At 40.1% G+C, this 23,781-nt stretch overlaps 1 protein-coding gene across 1 annotated transcript in view; it reads left to right on the forward strand.

Annotated features, from left to right (window-relative positions):
- The window catches only part of SUSD1 (sushi domain containing 1), a 123,014-nt gene that overhangs the window by 34,683 nt on the left and 64,550 nt on the right, over window positions 1-23,781 (forward strand). The window contains exons 5-13 of the mRNA XM_018561150.1: window positions 1,270-1,449; window positions 6,141-6,323; window positions 10,076-10,255; window positions 13,054-13,233; window positions 15,189-15,368; window positions 16,174-16,353; window positions 19,176-19,273; window positions 19,357-19,546; window positions 22,259-22,353. Coding sequence (XP_018416652.1) covers window positions 1,270-1,449; window positions 6,141-6,323; window positions 10,076-10,255; window positions 13,054-13,233; window positions 15,189-15,368; window positions 16,174-16,353; window positions 19,176-19,273; window positions 19,357-19,546; window positions 22,259-22,353 — 1,466 coding nt within the window. The remainder of the gene's footprint in view (window positions 1-1,269; window positions 1,450-6,140; window positions 6,324-10,075; window positions 10,256-13,053; window positions 13,234-15,188; window positions 15,369-16,173; window positions 16,354-19,175; window positions 19,274-19,356; window positions 19,547-22,258; window positions 22,354-23,781) is intronic.

The raw sequence follows: 23,781 nt of genomic DNA on the forward strand, positions 1-23,781 counted from the left end.
CACACCTGAAAACATTTCCACAATAAATTTTTTAGATTTTCCACAATACACACCTTGAATTTTGTTGTCTTTACTATGTGACAAACCAGGGTCCCTATTCTTTAGTGGCTGCAGTGGATGGTTCTTTCTCCTGTATAGACCAAAGCTCATGTTATGACATTTGAGTGCAGGTCTATGTAGCTTTCCATTGCAAGCTGGTCCATTGCAAGTGGCTGTGTCATTGACAGGGTGGGCTCCCAGGAAGCAGTTTAAATGAAGCTGGACAGTGTTGGATGATGTAGCAGGATATGGAGGGCAGTGCTGGAGTGTGGAGAAGGTGAGTTGTGCTTTACTAACTTTTTTTAGTCGACAGGATGAGAATGAGGGGGGGTTGTGGCCAAAAAGAAATAAAAATCGGATGTTATCTTTTTGTTTGCCCAGAGAAGAACTCTGGGCAAACAAAAAACATATCCTTGCAGTGAGGCTACCCCCGCACTGCAAGGGTTTACTGCACACTTTGTCTAGGGGACTCAAATTAACAAAAATGCACCTAACCCTTTCAGTGCTGGGGTAGCCCCACTGCAAAAGTAAGTTTTTTTCTTTAAGGAGGCCTAAACAATACTTAAAACATGTAAAAGGTCTGCTGAAGCCTGCCAGTTGTTTGTTTAAGGTGAGGAGAACTGTAGGTGTTCTGTAGTGCCTTCTGCTCCTCCATTGATAGAGTAAGTGAGCATTGTCACCTAATCACAGGAAGTGCGTTACTGATATGATTACGAACTGAAAAAAAAAGGGAAAAAATCTTGAAAAAAGTAATGCAGGTAAGTTACAATACACAGTGTTACATACGTGTTTTGGGGTTTAGATACACTTTAAAATCCTCAAACTGGAACTAAAGGTTGCTTTACAGATTTCAAGCAAACAAATTGAAACTTTACATATTATTATTATTATTATTATTATACAGGATTTATATAGCGCCAATAGTTTGCACAGCGCTTTACAATATAAGGAAGACATTACAGTCACAATACAATTTAAGACAAGATGGTAAGGAGGGCCTTGCCCGTGAGGGCTTACAATCTAAAAGGGAGGGGCAAGTGACACATGAGGAGGTAGCTGTGCGGGGATGATTGTTTGAGAAAGTGATTGTTCAGTGGTTATATTATTTGCACTAGCTTGCTGTACACTCTTACCTTATACAAGCTATGCAAAATAATAAACTCAACTCTTTTTTCAGTTCAGAAATGTCTCTGTATGTTTACTTGCTAATTTACATTTTTCTATATGCAGCTGTTGACTGTGGACTGCCACCAGCTGTCCCCCACTCTGAAATTCTCTTATTAGGCAACACCACATTTGGCAGCTATGTGACCATCAAATGTATGGTTGGTTTCCATGTAAAGGATGGACAGAACACATCTATGTGCACAGCTAACGGAACTTGGGAAGATGTCAATTTAACCTGTGAAGGTGAGCTGAAAGAGAAATAGAATACATTCATGTCCAACTGACTTCTGAGACAAGTTAAAACATATTGAGCAATTAATATTGTTTATATTGATAGTGCAAATATATTGTATTTATCTGTCTATTTTACCTCTAGATAACTTCTGGTAGAATTAAACGGGGAAGTTAGAACTATTTATACAGATGAATGCAAAACAGTAGTTTGCCTATAGGGATGTTTTTGCTTTTAGATCCTACACTGCAGATGGAGAATGACATATTGTGATGGCACCCACTACTCTTGCCCTGCAGTAATTTTTATACAATAATTCTACCTGCTATGCCTTTTTAAAAATTTAAAGAGAGCCTGTCACAAACCAAATCTAGCAGCTGTTACCTTTATCAACACACGGTGCTTCGTGCACAGTAAAACATCTTGTTGCCAATTATATTCATTAAAAATAAAAAAACAGAACCTCTCTGCATGAAGCTGCCATCTTCTGACTTCCGAGATGTATAAGATGTACACTAGCTTCAAGGCAGATGAGTTACTCGCAGTGATGCTTTACAGGTGCTTAGCTGCCCCAGAATTAGTATGCAGGCAGTGGGAACACTCATATAAAAGATATTTACTGTGATAACACATTCCTGTAAAATAATATGCAAACACTGGCCAGCAACAATCAGGCATATTAGAAGGCTGCTCCCTGGGGCCTCTTGGGGCCCTAGTGAGGAACGGGTGGCCGCCTGATTAAAGAGCCGCGTCTGCTGCGCCCACAGCCACCAGTGAGACTCTCTGGATCCCTGGTGAGAGCCCACACTGGCCACCTGAGAGCTTGAGTGACCACCTGAAAGCCTGCACTGGCCATCTGAGAGCTCCACTGACCAGCTGAAATCCCGCACTGGCCACCTGAAAGCCCGCACTGGCTAACTGAGAGCTCCACCGACCACCTGAGAGCCCGTACTTGCCACCTGAGAGCCCCACTGACCACCTGAAAGCCCATACTGACCACCTGAGAGTGCCACTGACCACCTGAAAGCTCGCACTTGCCATCTGAGAGCCCCACTGACCAAATGAAAGCCCGCACTGACCACCTGAGAGCCACACTGGCCACCTGAGAGCCTGCACTGACCACTTGAGAGCTCCACTGACCGCTTGAGAGCCCCACTGGCCATCTGAAAGCCTGTACTGGCCACCTGAGAGCCCCACTGACCACCTGAGAGCCGCACCTGAGAGCCACACTGGCCACCTGAGAGCCCCACTGACCACTGGGGAGCCTGCACTAGCCACCTGAGAGCCCCTCTGGCCACCTGAGAGCCGCACTGGCCATCTGAGAGACCCATTGATCACGGGAGAGCCCGCACTGGCCACTTGAGAGCCCGCACTGACCGCTTGAGAGCCCCACTGACCATCTGAAAGCCTGCACTGGCCACCTGAGAGCCACACTGGCCACCTGAGAGCCGCACTGGCCATCTGAGAGACCCACTGATCACGGGAGAGCCCGCACTGGCCACTTGAGAGCCCGCACTGACCGCTTGAGAGCCCCACTGACCATCTGAAAGCCTGCACTGGCCACCTGAGAGCCACACTGGCCACCTGAGAGCCGCACTGGATTGACCTCGCCCCCAAGCACCGCCCCCCCCCCCCCCCCCCCCAAATTTTCTTCCATTAAACCAGTCCCTGGTGCCAAAAAGGTTGTGGGCCACTAGTGTTGGGTACATGATTAAATAATGCCATGAAAAAAATCCCTTTTTGTCAGCAAAGCAAATTAATGCTTTAGACAATGGACACAAATATTGCATTATATATATTTATATATACATATTGTATAATTATATCAGCTTATAATCACAACTTTAAAGTGGAACTGAACTCAAAAAGTGAAAATTTGTTGTGTTACAAAGGAAAATTTTGAAATGCTGATTGTGCCTAAGCAGTATCCTGAACATTTTATTTTCCTGAACATTAGAATTTTCCTGAAAAATAGCAGTGCATGTTCTGATATGTGAGGGTGCCTAGGTACTCCTGTGCCCACAGGCTCACAGCTGAATATCTGTATTGTTAGAATAAGGCATTACTGCATCTGAATGCTGGTCTTAGAACATTTGGAGTGAGATTTGTCTGCTCACTGTTCTCCTTCCTGGAGGCTTTGACATAAGGAAGCAATGCTCTGTCACTGTCAAAATGGCCGCCTCTACCTAGATGGTCACTTCCACACAGACCCACAGTGCAGAATAAGGCATAGTAAGTAGGTAATAAAGGAAATGTCATCTTAAAGAGACCACAGGCAATACTGGTGACCAGTCCTTTGTATACCTTTTTTTAACACAGCTTTCAGAGTTCAATTCCTCTTTACAACTTCAATTGAACACAAGATTAAAAGACAACAGTGACTAAGCAAATCCAGAATAATTTTCTTGGACAAAATTTTTCTTAGGTACCAGGCTCACTAGCTTCCTTCCTGGAAACTTTGCAAGGGAATTTGCACTTTGCAGGGGATGTTTGCTCTTAGTTTAGTGATTGACGGGAAGCTCTGCCGACCTCCATGATCCAATCACGTTCAATAAAAAAATGCTGTTTTTTAAATTTCCTTGCACATAATTGGGTATTCTTTACAAAATTAATTTTCACCACTTTCACTAAGCTAAGGGAAACTTCCCCTGAAAAGTGCAAATTCCCTTGCAAAGTGAACAGCCTATTTGCCTTTCGTAAATCAACCCCAATGTGTTTATTCATTTGAAATACTTGCAATACACAGCAATACCAGTTTCTTGCAACTCTTCTATTTGTGAGTCATCCCATTTGCTTAGAGAACAATGTTTCTCAGGGAAAACTCTGGTCTGGGCACAACTCCACTGACTTTCTTACCAGGGAAATCCTAAAGTAAAAAAGCTTTTACACTTTTAGGTACCCACCATCTTCTATGCATCTTCTAAGATGGGCCCACCATCTTCTATGCATGTTAGGAACAGGCAGTCAACCTTAAGTAGCTGGTGCAGGTTCTCGGAGCAGGATTAGTGCTGCCTCCTCTGTACGGCTGTCCTGTGATTCCATAGCTCCATCACTGGTCAGTGTGTACAATGCTGTATTGTTGGTTAGAATACTGGCCAGAAATGTCTTAGTTCTGTTAAATACTAAATACAGTTTTGATGCACCAAGCATATCTCTGTCCTGCCTTCAGATGTAAGCACATAAACTACAACAAAATATTAAACACCCCTCATTTCCCGCACTACATTGAATAATATATGCTGGCAACCACACAAAGAGAACTGCTTGCCAACCTGTTGAAAGGTACTTTCTATTAGGTTAAATGGAAACTTTATATATTCTATTTCTTTATGCCATGTATGTATGTATTTGGGATTATTTATGAAGCTTCTCTAAGCAGTTTCTTCACTCGATTTCCATATTATGTCAAAAGTGAAACTAATAAAAAAACAAATCTAGCTTGCAGAATTAAACTAGTCAAGAAAGACATTCTGACTGATTATCCTATGGCAAATTGTGTTTTAAATGTGTTCAAAGCCTCACATTTTCCAATATTTTCAATGAAGGAAAGCTGAAGAAGAAAAGTGGCAACATTATCATTTCCTTTTTTGCTTAGTTTTGAACTTCACTAGTTTTTATTTACTTTTTCCTTCATATTGAGAATTTGCAAACAGGCTGTCTTGACTTTCTTGACTTTGACATTATTTGGCATTAAATAATAAGAAATTATATTAAAAAGCAAGACTATTATTCCATCACGTCTATTTTCAAGCTATTGCTAAGAAAAGAAGTATTACTCAATCACTGCTTATTTTTCTTTTTTTTCTGTTTCAAGTTATAATGACCTGTATTGTTCTAATGCATTATGTTCATATGCTCCAAGAATTCTAATGTTTGTACATCTCAATATGTATGGTGCTTTTGATTATCATAAATAAAGGTTTGCCAAAAAAGCTATGTTTTACAAAAATATTTCATATGGAGTAGATGAACTAAGAAACATAAAAATCAAATAAAAAAATGTCAAATATCTTTTTTAGATTGCAGGCACACTGATGATATGGAGTACGGCACTAGGAGACTTTATTCAAATAAGCACCTTACAGCAGAAAAAGTATTGATGTGTTTTGTGCTTCAGTGCTTAGTCATAAGCCTGCCTTATGGCTAAGCGCCTTAGCATCAAACCCGTTAAGGCTTTCTCCAGTAAGGTGCTTATTTGAATAAAATCTCATGGCGCTCTACTCCACACCGTGAACTCTATCTGTTTACCTGCATTGCTGTTCAGCTGGGCAAGGCTGCTGAGTTGGGGATAAGAAAGGAGAGTGGATGTGGGTTGATCCACTGGAGGCAGCATTGTTTGCTTATGCAGCTTTTTAAATAAAATGTAACTATTTATTTTCTTTTTCTTAGTTTGTAATGTGCTGATTCAAATACCTCCATAGCTTGCTGTCTTTATTCATGGTTATATGGTACCAGATTACTATAGCTGGTACCTGCAGTCATTAAAACTTCATTAACATTGAGAATTTACAAAACGAAGGTTGCCATCAATATTCTTGGGTGGAACCCCATCTAGTACCCATGGTCCATACAAGAGTCCTATATATTTCTTATACATTTTGTTAGCTGTCCATAATCAAAATATGTAGTATAGCTAGAATGTATTATATAGAAGTAATTTCAGAAAACTGTAAGCTAAATCATTTTGTACTTAATTTTTAAGCTGTTGACTGTGGACAGCCACCAGTTTTGCAAAATACGCACACAGACACCGTAAGTCTCACAACATTTGGAAGCAAGGTGATATACAGGTGTGACGATGGATTCATTGTTGAGAACAATCAGAACGACACAGCTCTCTGCTCAGATGACGGTTTATGGCATGGGCTAGTAATGAACTGTAAAGGTGAGTAGCTGTTTCATTTTAATTTATGAAGAGGATTTATCCAGAACGTCACTAATGTGCAGGATTTTATGGAGGAAAGGGAGCAAATTTGTTATGTGCAAAGGTGCAAAGATTACCATACAATAAACCTGTCCAACAATCTGCCAATTATGCAAAATTTCTAAGTATATGTAAAGCCTTACAATAAACTTCTCTTATTTGCTCTCTTTTTGTTATATATGTTCAATAAGTGCAGTATGTTGATCCTGCCAGGAAACTAGCAAGCTGATAACTTTCTGTTGCACTATTATTAGCATTGTTCCCTGATATCGTTGCAGACTACAGAACATCCTCAATGGTATGGAAATGAGGAGGAGGCGTTCTGTATTACTAACATACTTCATGTCCTAGGGTGAACTTCTCCTCTAGAGATACATTACAGGAAACCCTTGCTGTGTAGGGGAAGCCCCAGTGCAAGGGTTAATAAACGTTTTTCCCAGTGTTCTTCTTTAATAAACACTGTGATGGAGAGCCACATGTATCGTTACACTCTACGTGTATTTATATGTGTTATATTACCAATATTCAGTCTCTAAATACTATAAGAATGCACATAAATTTTAATTCTCATACTATATTTCATTATGTATAAATCACAAAATCCTAATATTTCAAGAAATATTTTCATCATGATTTATCTCCATACGTGTGTACATATCAGTGGATGCCATCACATTTACCACATCTTGTGAATCCGCTCTTTTGGCCATATGGCATATGGCATATGGCATATGGCATTCTTAAAGTAGTTATGTACCATTCTTAAAGTAGTTATGTACCAAAATGTCTTGTATGGATCATACGAGTTTATAATAAGTAGTTAAGGAACCCCTTAACTAAGTTATCAGTCAATAAATAACAATATATTGACAAATACTGTGTACCAGCTGTGAAATATTTGTGTACTGCAAGCATAATCTTAATATTCTTAATAATCTCTTTTCCTATGATCTGTTTTATACAGTAAATCCTCTCATGTTCAACCGTTGGCCCTTTGATAAGCATCTTAAGGCATTTTTTTAATATCCCATACTGAGAAATCTGGACCTATTCTTCCAGATGGGTGTAGTTTCTGTGAGCCCACAGATACTGTCCCACTGTTATGCTCTTAACCAGGGGTTCACGAATGTAACTCCCTGCATGTAGTAAACTGTTGCTTTTCTGAAAAGTTTCATAATAAGAAGGCCTCCTACTCCTATCTCAGTTATCAAATCTGAAAAGATAACCTTTCTTTCGTCATAAGTGCCAGTGAATTTTAAATGTAATTGATTTTACAAAATAAGTCCACAAACGACCTTATGTCTTTTGTGCCTGTCCAAAGAATGAACATAAAACATTGTCAGTGTATCACACAAAGAGATGATCTTGGACAGATACAATGACAGATCAGGGGGGTGTATGCAGGAGCACACTTGGTGCCCATAGCTGGGCTTGACAATAAAATGTACAAACTATTTACAATAGACTTCACAGGGGTGGCTTTCAGTTTGTGTTAAGGTTAAGCAGTAGATAGAAACACCCACATCTTAGAAAAAGTTCTTTAGATATTAAACAAAAAAACAAACAATGTTCCCTAATGCAAACCCAATGTCACCCACCGACATGACACAATATCACAAATGACAGTTTCCAGATGCTGCTGGAATGTCAGCTAAGTGATGAGGAACATGGTTGACGCCATTGATCAATGTGGTCATGACCATATTTGGTCAATGAACTCACCCAGGATCCCTGCCGCCTTGTTTACCTTGTGAAACAAGATAGTGTGAAGTCAAACATTTAGTGGCAGCAGTGATGACTCCACTAAATGAATTACTGTCGGCTGCAGCAACCAGGCGTTCAGGCGAGCAGTTAGTTTGCCCGTTTGCCGATCTGCAAACAAACTGGTTTTAGGTCTAAGATAATATAGTGGGCCCTTTCAACTCAAATGATGACCTATGATGTCACAAACTTCTGGCACAAACTATGTGAATTTTGCAAAGTTTTGAGCATTGTTTGACAAGGGCCACAACTTTACATTCCTAAAAGCAAGCTTGACTGAGAATATGAAGGCTGTCATTGCTGAACTCTCATTTTGAAAATGCTTATTAACAGGCTGTCATGCAGATCCAATGATTTCTATAGGCACAGACTTCAGTATGCAGATCAGGAGTTCTGACTTTTGTTTTCTTAGGTCAGCAATAGCTGCCCCCATTTGCACTCATTACAGATTTGCTTTAAGTCAGGTCTACACTTTAGAGTGCATTTCATAACTATCACATATGCTGTGAACCTACAGACAGAAGGCAACAAGGGTACCACAGACCAGGAGCTATGCATGCTTGTCCTATAACACTTGTTCCAGCTCCAGGACCCCTGCAGTTTTCACCTGATGCTCCCCCACCTGACACTTGATGCTTCTCCAAAGAAGAGTGAAAGATTAGGACACGCTGAAAAAACCTGTCCTTTTGCCTTCTCGAATAAGTTTGTTTTTGACTGTTGAGAGTGTATGCTCAAAATCAGGGGCATCACTTGCTAAGTCATTTATGGCCAACCTTAGACAAAAAAGTAGTGCAGCTAATTAACCTTGCATCCAATGTTTATGTCCTCACAACCAACTGCTGCTTCAATATCATCCTTTTCTAGAGATAATTTCACTCACTTTTCCCATCAGCACTTACCGCCCTCTATGGTGATCGATTAAAGCGATGTCCAGACTGTAGATATGATGCTGAGAACTTTATTGTAGAAATTCAGGGAGAGAGGTTGAGGGTTAGGATCATCCAGAGTAGACTCCTTTAAATGGCAGAGTGTGGTAGCTGTCTCCATTCCCAGCAGGAAGAACACCTGGCACAGCAGCACAGGGGGTGGAAGTCATCAGTCATGTTCATTCTTGTCATCAGCAGTGACCACACGGCCTCCAGACTCAGGCTCCAGTGTAAGAACATGGCTAGTCCCCAGGCTTCAGGCCAAGCAATCTCAGACAGTCCATAGCAGCCTCCCCACAGGCAGGGCCAGGGGGAGAAAGAGAAGAGCTCACGTGGTCCACCCCAAGTATTTATCTCCTCCCTCAGCATGCACCACTGGCCATTACCCTCACAGTGATTGGCTGGAGAGGGATATCTACTCATAGCAATCTCTCATTGGTTGCTCTGCTCTGTGACCCAGCAGCAGACAGATGCAAACAATGATAGATTGATTAGGGGAAACCAAATGAACCTAGACTACAAATCAGCATTAAACTGCATACAATCTGAAAATACTACATTTAGTAGCACTCCTGCCTACAGGGGGGCTACATAGGCATGCAAATCTGTTTTGCTTTGCCAGACACAAAACAAATATAGAGCCATCTATTTAATGCATAGTCGCTCAGGCTTGTAGGGGGTTGGGTGCAATGAGACAGTACAACCATTTACCCTACACAGTGGTAGGTTAAAGGCACTTATAAAACCCCTACCATCCAACTAAAATCACTAATGCGCATCGCTTCTGTGGAGTAGGGTTTGGAGAGCAACAATATTGTTACTTACTAGGGGCAATAAATATAATTATTGCTAATATATATGTAAATCTTTTATTGTACAGCATTGTGTCATTCCAGTGTTGACTTTACAAACAATACTACCCTTGTCTTCTGATACAGAGAAACATCTATATCTTTTACTGCAAATTATTATTATGACCAATAATGAGTTCTAAAAAAAGTTTGCAATCTATTTTTGTTTTTTAAGCTGTTGATTGTGGTCTCCCACAATCTATGCCACATACTGTAATCCACTCATTTAATAGTAGCACTTACAGAAGCAAAGTTACATTTACGTGTTCAAAAGGATTTGTTGTAGAGAGTGGATACAATACATCGGTCTGCAATGACTCAGGACACTGGGAAGGTGCTAATTTGGTGTGTAAAGGTAAGGAACACTACTTGCATAAAAGGTAAAATGATACTGGTTATAAATAGTGCTCAACAAAACCCTTCAACGTGATAGGAAATATATTCAGAAATATTGTAAAAAAGTAGTGTATTATATTGCCAGCGGATTGGTGTAAAACAGTGAAAAACACAATTTTGCAAAACTGAAAGTAACATTGGCAAGCTATCTGCATCAAAATCTCAATTTCTGTCCAGCTTCAACAGTTGTGGCAAAACCAAATAATGGTATCACGCTTCCCCATAGATCAGTAATGGTAATTTTAACAAAATGATAAGTGCCCTTAACCCCTGACACATACCGAGGGCCACACAACAGCTTGTAACTTTAGTTCTATGCAATCTATTTTTGTTTTTTAGCTGTTGATTGTGGACTCCCCCAAGCTATGGCACATACTGTATTCCACTCATTCAATAGCAGCACTTACAGAAGCAAAGTTACATTTATGTGTTCAAAAGGATTTGTTGTAGAGAGTGGATACAATACATCGGTCTGCAATGACTCAGGACACTGGGAAGGTGCTAATTTGGTGTGTAAAGGTAAGGAACACTACTTGCATAAAAGGTAAAATGATACTGGTTATAAATAGTGCTCAACAAAACCCTTCAACGTGATAGGAAATATATTCAGAAATATTGTAAAAAAGTAGTGTATTATATTGCCAGCGGATTGGTGTAAAACAGTGAAAAACACCATTTTGCAAAATTGAAAGTAACATTGGAAAGCTATCTGCATCAAAATCTCCATTTATGTCCAGCTTCAACAGTTGTGGCAAAACCACATAATGGTATCACACTTCCCCATAGATCAGTAATGGTAATTTTAACAAAATGATAAGTGCCCTTAACCCCTGACACATACCGAGGGCCACACAACAGCTTGTAACTTTAGTTCTATGCAATCTATTTTTGTTTTTTAGCTGTTGATTGTGGACTCCCACAAGCTATGCCGCATACTGTAATTGACTCATTCAACAGCAGCACTTACAGAAGCAAAGTTACATTTACGTGTTCAAAAGGATTTGTTGTAGAGAGTGGATACAATACATCGGTCTGCAATGACTCAGGACACTGGGAAGGTGCTAATTTGGTGTGTAAAGGTAAGGAACAATACTTGCAGATAGGATAAAAAGATACTGGTTATAAATAATGCTCAGTGTTTATCCAACAGAGCCTTGCAACATGATAGGATTAAGGAAAAAATATATATATTCCAGGAAAGAATATATTCAGAAACATTATAAAAATGAGTGTTTACCAATTGATTGGTATAAAACTGTGAAAAACGCCATTTTGTACAATTTAAGGTATCATGGGCAAGCTATCTGCATCAAAATCTCCAGTTCTGTCTAGCTTTAACAGTTGTTATAAAACCACATGATGGAGTCACGCGTCTCTATAGATCAGTAATGGTCAATTTTTTTTAAATATAGGAGCCCTTAACCACTGACATATTCAGTGGGCTCTACAACAACTTGCAAATTTGCTTGTAAATGATACATTAGGATGGTATTAGAAAGTAATATAATAGTGTCCTACCTTTATTTTAGACAAACCCTGCACACTTCAAGGAATGCTGTTTTTGAAGAGTTCCCTTTCCTGGTTGCTATGTTACAAAACAACAGAGAGAAAGGTTTATTATAGACAGATTTATCTCTATTTTTAAAGTTATATTGCAACACAATAAAAAAATAATGATAATAGTATCATCCCTTAGAAAACAATATTAAAGCATTGTTTTCTCCTATGCTGCTATGGAGAACTCTTACTGAGTGACTCATAGCAGGTTAGCAAGCCCAGGATCTGACTGATTCAGCTCCTGGGCTTAGTGCTGGAATACACCTGCCATTGTAAGCCTGTGTTTCCAGGACTATAGGACACCATAACCACTGTTACTCAGTGGGCAGACCTAAACTAAGGTCTTCTAGAGCATTGCTTCTTAAAGTGTGGGTCGCAACCCCATATGGGGTCCCACAAGTGAACAGGGGGGTCCCCTGTGCACTTGGTACCTTCCTGAGCACGTGCGTGCAGGAAGGTTTTAGAGAGGAGGAGAGACAGCGACTGACGCTAGGGGAGGGGGAAACACCAACATTGAGGGAAAGAGGGGAGAGACACCGTCCGATGCTGGGGTCCCCTAAAAATGTCCTCGGCCAAAAAGGGGTCACGAGTGGAGAAAATTTAAGAAGGCCTGTTCTAGAGCACCGTGGGATGCACATGGAACACTGGAAGACCCCAAAAGGCCACTGTGTGCTGGCACAAGAGCCATTGTTCTCTATAATATGCATTTACAAGCGGCAGCTGTCACCCATTCAAGTTAATAATCAGGTGACAACCGATGCATGTAAACGTCTGCACACAGCATGTAATGGCATGTGAAATGATTACATGAGGTTATAAAACACATGTATACATACTGATACAACGCACACAGAAACATTAACACAGATACAGACATCACTCACAGAAATCCTGACAATACACAAAACATACTGACATTGCATACAAAGAGACCTTCACAAATTTGTCCAGTGGCCCCCAAGTGAATTGAGTTTGAGACCCCTGGCAGTCTTAAAGAATAAAACATAGGTGTCAAATGATTCAGAACATTTATTCTCATACCAAGCTAAAATAGTAGTTTTGATCTTTAATTTATTAAATACTCCTGAGCACAAGGCTTTGCATTAATTCCGTTTATATTTCAAATAATGAACATATAGAATGTACTATGCTGTATATGTAATTGTATAGGTACTGTATATATTAATATAATGGTAACAGTTGCAGATTGTGGATCTCCACCTTCAATTCAAAATGCAATGGCAGCGCAGCTATGGAACACTACATATGGAAGTACACTTTTTTTTCATTGTTTACCTGGTTACATTATGGCTAGTGGGCATGAGATTGCTACGTGTAATGAAGATGGAAAATGGGATGGAGCTAATCTTGTATGCAGAGGTAAGTTTCGTGACTACATTCCTTACAGTATATTTGCCTGTTAATTAGTATATTGTTCAGAAGGCAGAGACATACCAAAGAACCTACAAAAGAGAAACAATTAATTTTGAAGTAGATCTAAAACCAATCACTAAAATCTCAAATTAGCATTAACATGTCAATACAATTCCAAAATTTGTTTTCAATCTTTTTCAATCTGCAGCTTTGAATAAAATATTACTTGGTGATCCAGCGATGAAGATCCTTGTTCAAGCACTTCCCTTTATGGGGTGAGAAATGTCTCTCAATTGTGCTGTTGGGTTGTTACCCTATTGCATACGCCCATAGGGGAGACTACTGTATAAGAGGCTGACGGTCACACACTTTGCCAGCATTGTGCACTGTTGTGAATATCAGCAAGCTGGTCCAGTAGTGATGCGTATGTGTGAGTGAGTACATGTAGACAAGAAATGTCTGCAAGAGGATGTAGGAGATTAGCACTGCTCAGAGGCAAAAAAAAGTCCTGTCATATATCTTTTTATTCATTATTGTGAGGTAACTTACATAGAAGGTAGATGTTAAGGACAGTTACTGGTAAATTGCAGTAAATTGTCTCCTGGTACTGTGTTAGTATTCCGGCCGGTATTCAGCCATGACAGGAAGATTTGCAAGGTGTTGTGGGTAGGAGGAGTTTGCTTTATTCGCTCCTCTGCTTGTCCTGTGATAGAGTCTTCTTATGTGATTGGAGAGGAGAGGGGGAGAAGGAGAGCAGTGCAGGCAAATATGTTTATCTCAGTGAAGAACCACAGTGATCTTAACAGGCTTCTCAACTTTGATTGGTTGGCCAGTAGATATCTGGCTGGAATGAGACCATTTTCTGAGCAAGGTGAAAGGAGTTAACGTCCAAAAGCAGACTTTCACTCCAATAATATACTTTGGTGGAATCCCTGCTTCCCCCACAAACTAAAATGCCAAATTATTGCCATTGTTTACCTATTTGTAGCATTCCACCCTGTTGGCTGCCTCTATTTTCACCTAGGCAGGGATGACATCTCCTCCGCCCCTAAAGCCTGCTGGGATATGCACATTATTCCCATTGAATGTCTTGTGTGTCTTTTACAACTCATACGGCAGGCAAAATACTTTCTAAATAATATTTCAACTTTTGCAAGCAAATTTGAGAAAACCTCTATATATTTGATATATGTGCCCATCCACACAGTATACCTACAAATATTTGTAAAAACATATTTCTTACCTTTTATCTGTTTCTTTGGTGAAGGCCTTTGTACAGATTGCAGGCTACTCTGAGCAGTTTGAATGTGAAAGTAGAGGGACAAACCGAGGGACATTTTAAAAGATTTCTCTTTTTAAAATACAATGTTTCTAAATCTTTTACTCCTTGTTTTCGAGAGGCAGTGTTCAAATCCAGTTTACAACTGATAATGAAATCTGTCAACACAGTATAGACAGGGTTAATTAGAGTAAAACATAACTTTGCACAGCCCCCTCATTAATATTACATAGGGGGAAGCTAGGTAGGATTTTTAATTACGTATAAAACACTTAAAAATGTAATCAGCAATTTAATTTTTTTTTATAAGTTATGCCATGTGATTGTGAACATGTAACATATATAAGTAGGTGTTATCCCAATCTGGGTGACAATGAGACCTAAGCTGGATTTTCCAGTCGTAGAGTTTGTAGAAATATCATCTAATAAAGGAAAGCAGCAATGTTTAAATATTTGCTAAGTTTTTATAAGTTATGCTATGTCAATAAGAACATGTAACAAATAGAAAGCAAGTGTCATCTCTTTTGCTGCAAAAGTGGAAATACTCTGTAAGAGATATTTTCGACATATTTATATAATTATATATCACTTCTTCTTCTTCCACCACCACCTACCCCTAAATCGTTTTTACTATGTTCTCCAATTGTTTTATAATAATAACTGTGCTATTTTTTCCATTAAGAAATTAACTGTGGGCAGCCACCATCAGTGCCCAACACAGAAAGAGAGTGGAATGGATCCACAAAGCCTGGGAGTGAAGTACGGTATATGTGCCTGAAAGGCTTTTATAATCCTGACATTTGGCATGTGTCAAGATGTACTTTCAATGAATCATGGGAAAACCCACGTTTCCTCTGTACAGGTAATACATGGCTTTTAATACATCTTGTTTATGCTTGCTGTGGCTGTAACCCTGGTGCGTTGGTAGTAGATCTCAGGGTCAAGCTGCCCCTGTTCATGTTCTATCGCTGGAAGAAAATGAGGAAGTAAATTGTCTCCTGATACTGTGTATAAAAGACACATTCAAGTGGATTTAAACAACACTTTAATGGAAGAAAACAAATAACTTTCTGCTGACGTATTCAGTCATTTATTTCTCAGCACTCTAGTAAAATATAGAAGCAATTTTGTAGTTTGTTAGTACTTTTTAGTTATATACAGAACTTTTTAGGTAATACCATTTGCCTGTAACACCTTGTCTTATACAGTCTAGTCATTCACTGAGGTTTGGTAGCCTAAAGTGGAACTCCAGGCACGTTGGATACATAAGTCCCCTTTAGGGTTTTTATTGAGGATGATGTGCCCATTGGGGAGAATTTCCCTCATTTCCTGTCTAGACAGAAAGTGATGAAAAACATCTGCAGCTGGAACACAGACTGCAACGGAACACCTTTTGTTCAGTAAAATGAGAAAGGATGAGAACCTTTGCCAGGTATTATTACAGTACTTGGCTTCCTGCTTCCTGTTTGCTCCCCTCCTTTCTTGTCCTACTGTCACAAGCTGTCAGAGAGACAGGAAGAGAGGTAAATTAACAGTTACACACTCTCAGGCGGCAACAAACATTTGACAGAAGTATTTACTTTTTCGAAGCCAAATTAGAAATAAAAGTTTTATCTGAAGTTGAGTTTTAAGGAAAAATAATTGTATGTTTCATTTTTCCACTGGAGAGGTTGACTGTGGATTTCCTTTAACTATTGAACATACTGAATTGATGTGGAATAATGAGAGCATCATGGGAAGCTATGTATATTATAAATGTAAACCTGGATTCAGAGATAACGGAGAAAGGAATTTCTCTCGGTGCCTGATAAATTCTACCTGGAAAGTACTGAATCTAACTTGCACAGGTATTTTGTCCAGAATTGTCTCAATTTTTTGTATGTTGGGTGGTTATTAACCCGTCCTTATATCTGTACACATGCTTTGCACTATCTTTCTGACCTAACTGCTTTATGGATTCAGATGTATTCTTATATGTTGCCTAACCTCAAGACTCCTGGCTTTCTTTCAATTATAAACAGTACAGTAGAGCTTAGCTTTTGAGGCTGTACCCGGGAATTGTCCCTGACTTGACGTGACTATGTCTCCTCACATGGCAGACACAGGGTATAAACTGGAGTAATTTTGGTGGTTACATAATATATATATATATTATTTGTCAAGATTGTTAAAGCAGAACTATCATTGCAGTTCACACTGAACATCAGACAATCAAGCCCATATCAATATTACTAAATCACAGTATTATACACTGATCAGCCATACCATAATGACCACTAAGAGGTGAAGTGAATAACATTGATTATTTCGTTACAATGGCATCTGGAAGTGGGTGGGATATATAAGGCACAGGGGAACATTTTGTCCCTGAAGTTGATGTGTTAGAGGCAGAAAAAGCATAAGGATTTGAGTGACTTTGACAAAGGCCAAATTGTGAGGGCTAGACAATATGATGGTTAAGAGCAACTCCAAAACTGCAGCTCTTGTGAGATAATCCCAGTCTGCAGTGATCAGGAGTAGTGTTGGGCTCGATGTTCGAGTCGACCAAGAGTTCAACTTAAACATTGCTAGTTTGTGTTTTCTAGCTAGCTCCGCCCAATTGTTTATATTTTGCTGACATCTGTCAGAATGCCATTCTGCGGTGGGAGTTCGTCGCGAGTGGACAGATCGGTTGGCGGTGGGTTTTGTCGTCGTGGATGATGCTGGACGTCGTGATTGACCCTGGTTACGTCGGTGGATCCTTTTCTTTTTTTTTTCAATAAAGGAATTGTCAAAATCCTTTGTTGCGTTTTTTATTTCAATTAAAGGATTTTCCCTAAAAGTCTGGCCTCTTTTCTTTTTAAATTTAATTAAAATCTTTAGTGAATGGGTAAGTACACCTTACTCACAAGGGAGGGGGGCGCATCTGGGTGCCACTTTATTAAAGGGGTACCTCATGTGAATAAGCCCCCCTGCCCGCATCCCCACAACCAACGCCCCAGGGCTTGTGGGGAAGAGGCCCTTGTCACCATCGGCACGTGCTTTTCTAGGGTCGACACTGGAAATGCTCCCTTCCAGTACCGAGGCATGTGGCCTGGTATCGCAGGAAAGGGGGGAGGCTCGTTCGTCCCCCCCTTTCCTGCCCTGCCAGGCCTGTGCTCATATCAAGGGTTTAGTTGGGAATTTTAGGGGGGACCCTACATCTTTTTTTCCCCATTTTTAGAGGTGGGGTTCCTCCTTAATATTCCTACCAGACCTTAATGGCCTGGTATGACTTTGAGGGGGAACCCCACACACTTTTGTTTTTTTAAATTGTAACTTGGGGTCCCTCCTAAAATTCCTACCAGACCTAAAGGGTTTGGTATGACATTTGGGTGGAACCCTGTGCTTTTTTTCTTTTTTAAATGGGGTGCCTCCTAACTTTCCTACTAGACCTAAAGGGTCTGGTATTGTTTGGGAGGGGGAACGGCACGCTTTTTTTTTTTCTTTGTAAATGTCATTTTTTTTCTTTATAAATGCCATTTTTGCTGCAGCAGGTTCTATACATTGTACAGATGCGTCACTTTACAGGCAGTTTAAGGGGACCCCCCAGACACACTATTAAAAGGAATTTTTCATTTTTTATTGTTACACTTTAGGCAATGTTAAAATCACTGCTCCTTTAAAAACTGTAATTATTAAGTGTTTTTTGCATTGATACATGTCCCCCAGGATAGTATCCGACTCCCTATACCCTTTAATAGCCAATATCTTGCATAAAAGGCTTCAAAATGGGGACATTTGACTTTCAGACTTCTGGTCCCATAGACTTGCATTGAGTTCAAAGTTCGAGTTCGAACTTTTTTCATGTTCGAAAGTTCGAACTCGAACCAAACTCAGGTGTGTTCGGCCCATCACTAGTCAGGAGTTCAAGGTGCTGACTTGGCCTCCAAATTCTCAAGATCTCAATCCAATTGAGCATCTGTGGGATGTGATGAAAAAATAAGTCTAATCCATGGAGGCCCCACCTCGCAACTTACAGGACTTAAAGGATCTGCTGCTGATGGCTTGGTGCCAGATACCACAGCATACCTTCAGAGGTCTAGTGGAGTCCATGCCTCGATTTGTCAGGGCTGTTTTGGTGGCAAAAGGGGACCTACTCAATATTAGGTGGGTGATCATAATGTTATGGCTGATCGGAGTATTGTGTAAGAAAGCTTCTCTTGCTAAAGAGAAGTTTGCTATCACTGAGCTTTTTTAAATGACCTAAATTCAAGGCAGTTTAGATCATATGGTCTTTGGTTTGTGAGCCTTGTGGATTTTTCATCAGTTATTTGAGACAGTAGTTACAAAACAATTCAAGACAAGACGGTTTGAAGGGCAATTACATGTGTACATGTAATGTGCTATACAGCTCTCCCTAATATATATTACTATCTATACATAGAAATACGATTTTAAATACAGTAAAACATATATTAAACAGTAAAACATAGATTTAAATGGGGACAAGTGTGATGTGCACTGGGCTCCTTGGAGGATTTAACAAACATTTTATACTTATAGCAATACTTCTTTAAAAATGTAGGACCAATATTCCCCCTACCTCCTGCCCCTTGCACACTGTATAATCCTTTGTAAAGCCTTGATCTGAACTTACTATTGCATGCACTTATACAACGCCTTCATCTTTTTTATTTTATTTTTTAAGCAAAAGAAAACTTAATAGGAAACCTGAAGATTTTTAATGAAACATGTCTGAATTGGACAAAAAATACTGATTTGTTTGGCTGGGAGATCTTGTATAAGGTAATCCAGAAGTACATGTTTATCTATAGGAAAGGTAATGATTAAGTAACATTAATGCGTGCTTTACTTCTTTGTTAAAACAGTTCAGCATATTTGGAGTAAGGCTGCATGACAAAGAATTTGTGGATAAGAAGATCTTCAACTACACTACAGATGATGAAAATCCAGTTTTGTGTTTGGAACTACTGTCAGATACTAACTATACCATCACAATGATAGCTCTTTCTCCTGAAATTCCAACAGTGGTGCTTACTGTAACAATGCAAACATCTAGTAGGTAACAGTTAATTTTCTAGTTAAGTATCTTTAAGTATTAAACTTTAAAGACCAGCTCCTTATTTCGAGTTTGGGTGTGTACCAGTGACTTGAGCCATTCAGCGGCTTCCTATATCTCACTCTGGTTCCCAAAAGGATAGAATAAAGTGGAAGCTGGAATCCCCAGTGATTTTCTTATCCTACAGCATATCCCTTAATTTTTTAATAAGGTGCAGCAGTTAATCGGATCTAGACTTTAGTGCCAGTTCAATAAAGTAGTATGTGCAGTATTTTAAACACAATACGTTACTTGTTTATTTTCATAATAAACAATTTAAACAAAAACAATTTCATAATCTAATCACTAAGCTGAATTAAGCACAAGTGTGTTAAGTTTTTAAACGTTTCTTTATTCTGTATGTTAAAGTTAATTCACAGGTGTTTGCCCTACCTTCTGTCTGGCAATAACAGCTTCTTTTGTATGGGTTGTCTAAGGGTAGCAGAAATATTAGATTTTCCAGGTGCACATAAATAAAAAAAATTACTCCTTAGAAAAAGAGTAGTTCAAGGTCCCATCCTTCTGTACTGCACTTCGCTGGACATGCATTTTCATGTGTTGAGACACATTGTTTTGGGCAATCTAAAATGAATGGGCTACAATACACCTCAACTCAAGAAAATGTAGTGTGTTGTGGTGCACTGGGTTGTGCTGCAGTGCAGGTAGCACTGCGACACAACTATGCATCTATGGTGTATTACCACGCAAGGCGCTCATCCCACGATATGACACTGCAGCAGGCAGAGTAGGGGAGGATTTTTACTGGCTGCCACCAAAACCATGAGTAGTTAGCTAGCCCAATGCTAGAGAGGAAGAGGGGATGTGAGACTGGTACTGTCAACTGGATGAGAAGCCCAGGATGAGGAGAGAGTTGCGGGGAAGCCTGAGGGAGATGGACTGTGCAGCAGGGAGAGTGGCTGTGGAGTACAGTGGAGAGAGCTTTTAGACTATGGCTTTGCTGAGAGGCAAAACAGGAAGAAGGGGGACAATGCAGCTGTGCTGCATGGGACTCGGAGAGAGCCATGAGAAGAGCAGGCTGCAGGGTTGACTGTAATGGACTAAACTGTATGGGCCGGGAAGTAGCCACCAGAGAGTAGAAATATGAGGTCTGTGGCTTACCTTGCTTACCTGTCTTTCCAGACAGCAGCAAATAGAGAAATAGGACTGTATGGGTAGAAGATACAGGGTTTGAGTGGGGGAGCACCAGAATGTGGTGTGACCTCTTGCCTGGCCTCTGGGAAGGATGTCTATGCATCATCAGTGGTGAGAGGCCTTTTGGGCACCTGTACTTGTTCTAAGTTGACTTACTAATGCTGAAATTTGCTGCTGCCAAAATAATGTGCCCAGGACACTATAGGAGTGTTTCTCTATGGAATACAAATACTCTTATTTTGAGAGTGAGCACTCCAAGGAGAGTGAATGGGCCCCATCACCAACAGCCTTTACATCTATTCTCCCACTGGCCAGTGGTGTTGGTAGGAACTAAGCACTATAAGATAAGCCATCTTGCTATTGGTGTTCTTTGTTAATGTGGGGGGATATGCATTACTGTCGAGATGGTTGTGACCCTTGTGACGCTACTGGCTCCAGGGTCTGTTACTAATGTGCAGAAAACAGAATTTTTGTTTTCCCAGAATATTGATAAGTTCTGGTATGGGTTCTGCATTTGCATGGGCTTTGTAGAGATTTGGGTGGGATAAAGTTTTATGTCTAGGCCCATATCTTTCCTGTTAACTAGGCCTCATTATTAGTCTCAGCTTTCCACTGGCCTTTATATATCTATAGCCATTATATATGTGAGCTGACTGAGCTCAGGACTCTCTCTGGGGGTAAAACCCTGTTAGTCTGGAACTTACCTGAGTTTAGTTTGTGGCTCTTATGAGCAGACATTTTTTTATGCTATGGACTTGCTGTACAAAACACTCCTGCATAGAAATTGGGTTTGTTTGTTTGTCGCTTTGCTGAATAAAAGTTTTGGACTAATCTGGTTGGACTGTTTTCTGGTTGCCCCTCTCTTGTGCATGGTTTACTGCTGCCAATACCAGTTAAAGCTGTTCCGCCTTGCTCATAGTAGTAGAATAATACAGTAATACCTTGGTTTACAAGTAACTTGGTTTGAGAGTGTTTTGCAAGACAAGCAAACATTTCTGAAAAATGTTGCCTTGATATACAAGCAAATGTCTTGCAGTAAGAGCAACATTTTGTAGAAAAGCAATAACGAAAAAGGCTGTAGCAGTGCGACCAATGAGTCTGTTTAAGGACAATGCAATGTCACATTGGATAGATTCCTTGTTAAGGTTTCACGAAATGAAAAAGATTCCATTGAGCCGATTAATAGCGGTGATTTCGTTAGTGATAGTGAAAGTTGTCCTACACAATAATCCTCCTCTCTTGTCCCCCTCACACCGGCCACGAAGGTACCAGTAATTGGTTTATTTTTCTTTATATTTTGTACAGTATTATATTACAGTACAGTATTATAATCATTTTTATATGAATATTTTTGGGTTGTGGAACGAATCATCTGAATTTCCATTATTTCCTATGGGGAAATTTGCTTTGATATACAAGTGCTTTGGATTAAAAGCATGCTTCCGGAACGAATTATGCTCGTAAACCAAGGTATCACTGTATAAGGTATGACAAGTAACATGGCTGTGTCTGTTTTCCAGGGAAACAAGTATTTGGTAACATTATATTGTTCAATGATTCCTGCTTGACGTGGACAGGAAGCTCTTTCACCACACATTCAGTGGAAGTGTACAAAGTAAGTAGACTAGAAGTTATGTGTGTATATACACAGTATAAACAGATATGTATGGGCACATATATAGAACCCACCATAGAACCTGCGCAGCCCACCTAAGAGTCCACACAGCCTCCTGAGATCCCGCACAGCCCTGTGAGACCCTGCACAGCCCCCTGAGACCCTTCACAACCACCAGAGACCCCACATAGCCTCCTGAGACCAGGCACAGCCCACTGAGACCCCGCACTGCCCATCTGAGATGCCGCACAGCCTCTTGAGATCCAACACAGCCATCTGAGATCCTCCGCTGGAGACATAAGGCCAGAACCCCAGAGCAGCACAGAGTATGTAGCTTTATATTATTCTGCATTTATGTATAATGCATTGCTGGGATTTGTAGTCCTCTATAGCCCGTTGCCATTCGGCTTTGCTGTATAAGGTATCCCTGGGATTTGTAGTCATCTATAGCTGATGGTATTCTCCTGCATTACTGTATAATGTATTGCTTGGATTTGTATTCCTCTAAAGCTGAAGGTATTCTGCATTGCTGTATAATGTATCGCTTGGAATTGTAGTCATATATAGCTGGTGGTATTCTGCATTGTTGAATAATGTATTGCTTAGATTTGTAGTCCCGCTACAGCTTGGAGTCAGTGGCAGAACTACCAGGGGTGCAGCGTCTGCAGCTGGGACCGGACCCTGGCACTTCACCACTGTCCTAAAATCATTAGTCTGTATTGTTTCACTGGACAATAAAAAAAGGTCTTGGTATTTAGTACCGGCAAGTACTTGAGGAAAGGTATTGGTACTCTTACTCGCTTTTTGTCTGGTAAGGCTGAAGGCACAAATGTTAATGAAATGTACTTACAGGTTTGCTTTAAAATCATACCTCATTTGGAGGGACTGTCTCTCATTTAAAACCAAATCCCTATGTCCCTCTTCCGCCATACACTGTTATAGCCTGTGGGCTGAATGAAAAAGATATAACAGATTCCTCTCCATCAACGCTAAAATGCATGGATGGATGAATCTCCCACTTTGTATTTCCACACTCGCTGCTCTCAAAATACTCAAACGGTGACAGCAGCTGATTGGCATAACTGGGGGGGGGGCATGGAAGGGGGTGTTCATTGCCTGAATACATTGCGGGAAATTAATCAAAACTGGAGCAGACAGAACATGAAGCAGTTGTCCAGGGCAACCAATCAGCTTCTATCTTTAATTTTCAAAGTTTAACTGAACAAACTGAAGAGAGAAGATTATTGGTTGCCATGGGCAACTGCTCCAGATTCTGTCTGCTTCAGTTTTGATAAATTCCCCTCATTGTGCTGGAAGGTGTCTCTCTTTCTCATCTGAAAAGGTTGGGAGGTATGTAAAACTAGATACATTCATTGTGAAATCTTTTTAATTTTTCCCAAGGTTTAACCAAAATTGGGTACTTCCAAT

The sequence above is a fragment of the Nanorana parkeri genome, unplaced genomic scaffold (genome assembly GCF_000935625.1).
Source record: "Nanorana parkeri isolate BGI_ZX_2015 unplaced genomic scaffold, ASM93562v1 scaffold504, whole genome shotgun sequence".
Taxonomy (NCBI): Eukaryota; Metazoa; Chordata; class Amphibia; order Anura; family Dicroglossidae; genus Nanorana; species Nanorana parkeri.